Here is a 4,019-nt window from a genome sequence, read left to right on the forward strand (position 1 = left end):
TACTGAACTATCTGAATATAAAGGCAGAAAAGCCCCAAAAATATCTTTAAAAAATAAATACTGTTAAATTATATTGATTATTATTATAATAATTATTATATTATAGGACTGCATGCTATCGAAAATTTTCCTAGCAATTATTTTATAATTGTTTTGATTAATCAAATACTATTTCTTTTACATTTTGGGATATATCAATGAATCGATTAACAACTTAAGTGTTACAGTATGTTATTCTTTGTCGCACAGCTGTGTCCTGCAAAAAATATAGAAAATTGCAGATCTACAAGCTCACAACATAATCGCTTATATATTGGCTATTTTCGCTATTTTCCCCAAATGTTTTTCTTGAAGATTTTCACCTGTAATGCAGCTGTGTCATAATGTGGGATGATGTACTATACTGAGGTGGTCATTATTGGTAAATAAACCTCTTGAGAGGATGATGCAGGTCTTCCACTTCACATCAGTACTGCATCACTCTGTTCCAGTGGTGGACAGAGTGCTCAACTCCTGTACTTGAGTCAAAGTATACACATGCCCAAAATAGGGATCGATTACTAATAGATTATTTTATGAAATTGTCAGTTAACCCATTAATACCTGGAACGCATCTGTGTCACTTTAGATTTCTTTGGCTATTCAAAAATAGCAGATCTACAAGCTCATAGCGCGGCACCGAGTGCCGCGCTACGAGCTTGTAGATCTGCTATTTTTGAAAAATCGTGAAAAAATATTTTTTATATTTAAAAAAAAAAACTGTTAGGATTTCCATTTTTTTAAAGAATCGCCTCAGGTCTTAATGGGTTAAACAGTTATTGATAACATTTTTGTATCGATTGAATTGATTAGTTCGATTAACTGTTGCACCCCTAATAATAATATAAATGCATGTATCCTGTCCTTGTCGGCACAACCCTCCTTACAGGCGGCATGGTGAGCGGCAGCAGCAGTAGCAGCAGCAGCGGCAGCGTTGGCATGGGCGTCGGCGTCGGCGTCGGCCTGGGCAACATGGGCGTCGGGAACATGGGCGGCGGCGGCAAAGACGACGGCGGCGGCTCCATGGTGCTGGACAACCCCGCCGCCTTCCCCCACGACGAGAACCCGGGCCTGGAGATCATCCGGGAGGAGTCCAACGCCCCTCTCCTGCCTCCCCGGCCCCCTCCCCCCGACAGCCACCCGCCGCCTCCCCCTCCGCCCCACAGCTTCTCGCGGCCGCGCCGGATCCCGCCGCAGGAGACCGGCGAGAGCTTCTTCCCGCTGCTGACCAACGAGAACGGCGACGAGCATGCGCACGCGCACCCGCACTCCCCCGGCCACAGAGACTCGCTCTACACCAGCATGCCCGTGCTGACGGACCTGCCCGACGCGCAGCCGAACGGCCTGACGGACGGCGAGGAGGAGGAGAGCTCCGGCGAGCTGCAGCCCTGCAAGAGCGCCACGGCCCCGGAGCTGGACGACGTCTACTACAAGAGCATGCCCAACCTGGGCTCCAGGAACCACCTCCACGAGCTCCACACCTACTATCACATGGGCCGGGGGGGCAGCGACGGATACATGGCGCCCGCCAACAAGGAGGATTCTGAATCATCATCGCCCGAGGAGCCCCCCGTAGATCCCGCCCACCTGGTGACCAGCCTATAGAGCCAATCAGGAGACTCCTAACCCCTCCCCCCCGGCCCGCCCTCACATTCCCCCCAAACTCTCCAGTGAAAATGGTTCTGTGTTGTCGAGTGACAGAATGTGGGGACGTTACGCCGCGCGTCGGCGCGCTGCGTCCGATACCGGCTCCTGACAGTGTGGCTGGGACGGTTGTTTCAAAAATGAAAGCAAGGCATAACATCATACAGTGCGTAGTGTTGTGAGTGGTGTATACCGTAAGGGCGGGTCCGACAACATTTCCTGTGAATAGCATTGAGGAATGGACCTGTTTGCCCTTCAACGTAAGGACACGGGGAGGGTTTTGTAATTTTAACCTACTTGTTACTTTCATCTGGAACCTTGGATTGACCGTAGCCCCCTACGAGCTCCCCAATATGGACCTCGAAGCAGATTCTAGTTAGTCTCCAGTACGACCACATCAAGAGGCGTTGCCCCAAAGGAGCACTGTCTGTCTTATCTGTCTGTCCGTCTCACTCATGAAGACATTTACAGGGATGACGTTTCTTCCTCTCCAGTGGGTAGTTACAGGACAGTGAACCCTGGAGGTGTGGATTTGAATTGGCACACCACAGGGCCCCGTCCCACTACCCGCCAATCAAGTGGAATATGTATGATATACTGTATATCCTCACAGTTGATCGACCCCAAAAAACTATTTTATTAGACAGCCGAACTATAACCATATCACATTAATGTTCTTCTTCCTGTTGATATCTGCTAAACTGGACTCGTGTCTGGGCTGGTGTAACATTCCTACAACTTTGTAGTGACTGTGGCTACTGTGTATTTGACAGAAAACAAAGAAGGAAGATAATATTACAGACTGAATAAAACAAAAAAAGTTATGTTTTTTCTTCTCTCTTCTGTAACAGTTTTCAGTTATCGAAGGATTATGAAGTAATCACAAACAATTTCTATGTATTGTACAGAATACAGATACAAGCATTGCATATGACTGAGTCATGTTTTTTTTTTTTTTTTTTTACTTGAGTTGCAATCCTCTTGTAAGTGGAACTGTTCTGATATGTCATGATATGTTCTGTTGGTCACATGTAGACCACAGAACGAGCTAGGAACAATCTCTCATTTCACATTTCCTTAAATACAGACCATAAACACCACTTAGTTAACACACACACACACACACACACACACACACACACACACACACACACACACACACACACATATATACCCTACACGCACACTTCATTCTGGTCCGTTTATAGCAACATCACTGTCACTTATATTTTGGAAATCAATTGTAACTATATATTTTTTACCACTGTGTAGATTTAAAAACTAAATGGAGAATGATATATGGCAACGTTATCACAAAGGAATGTCTCAGCGCCAGACAAGTTGCCATTGCAATGGTATGCTTTGGTCATTTCAAGAGGTGGACGTGTCATTGGCTGTTGAATATAGAACATGTTATCACAACCCACAGAGTGCCTATAGGCACAAATGAGCCTGGGTCAAAAATACTTCCAGAATATATGGACTTTACATGAGGCTAGTGTAACTAGTAAATATTATGCAGCATATTCTGTCTACTGTTTACAGTACTGCCAATATTCTTACCAATTCAAATTGACGACGTTACCTAGTCATGTTGGGTCAGACCTTATTGTACAGAACAAAAATGAGGAGAGGAAGAAAAAAAAAACACTGATAGAAATGTCATTCTCAGTAAGGAAAACAAGGAAATGCCACTATTTGGAAAGAGTGGGGCTCACCTGTGTGTAATGTCATGATTACACGCCATGTACTGTATGTGTATTGAAGATGTGAAAACACACAGCAGCACTGTCCAGTGTGGAAAGCCAATGTTTACTTATTTAGGGGGGAAATTCATAAGTGTCTGAAGTGAAGCTTGCACATGTATCCCACAAGCCCCCTCCATGTCCCCAAGAGAGAAATTATTTATTTATCTGTTTATTGGTTTATGGAGCGCAAAACAAGCGTGGAGGAAACAAGGCTGGATTGAAGCAGGGATAATGCGGCACTGAGAGCTCTTTTTTTTAAATTATTATGATCATGATTATTACAGTTATTATTGAGAATTATTTATTCTTTTTGTATGGGTTCCAAGTTGAATGATCTCATAACTAATATTTGTTGTAACAGTGAAAGTTGTTTGCCAAAAAATAAATTACTGACATAGTTTTGGGGTTCTCTGTTCTGTTAACTCTTATACAATGTATTAATTAGACTGAAACTTAATACGCACACACAGGTGGAAAACATGTTTATCAATGTGTTCGCTGTCTGGCGGGAAACCTGTGTCCAAAACTGTAACTTTTCAGGAAAAGTGTGTTCCTGTGGAGCCATAGTCACACAAGCTCTTGTTAATA

General features: G+C 44.1%; 1 protein-coding gene across 1 annotated transcript in view; it reads left to right on the plus strand.

The window, feature by feature from the left end:
• The window catches only part of adgrl3.1 (adhesion G protein-coupled receptor L3.1), a 246,164-nt gene extending 242,363 nt beyond the window's left edge, over window positions 1–3,801 (plus strand). The window contains exon 24 of the mRNA XM_080441659.1: window positions 929–3,801. Within this exon, the coding sequence (XP_080297785.1) occupies window positions 929–1,644 (716 nt within the window). The 3' untranslated portion in view covers window positions 1,645–3,801. The remainder of the gene's footprint in view (window positions 1–928) is intronic.
• The last annotated feature ends 218 nt before the right edge of the window (window positions 3,802–4,019 follow it).

Source organism: Gymnoscopelus braueri (genome assembly GCF_963280865.1).
Source record: "Gymnoscopelus braueri genome assembly, chromosome: 2".
Taxonomy (NCBI): domain Eukaryota; kingdom Metazoa; phylum Chordata; class Actinopteri; order Myctophiformes; family Myctophidae; genus Gymnoscopelus; species Gymnoscopelus braueri.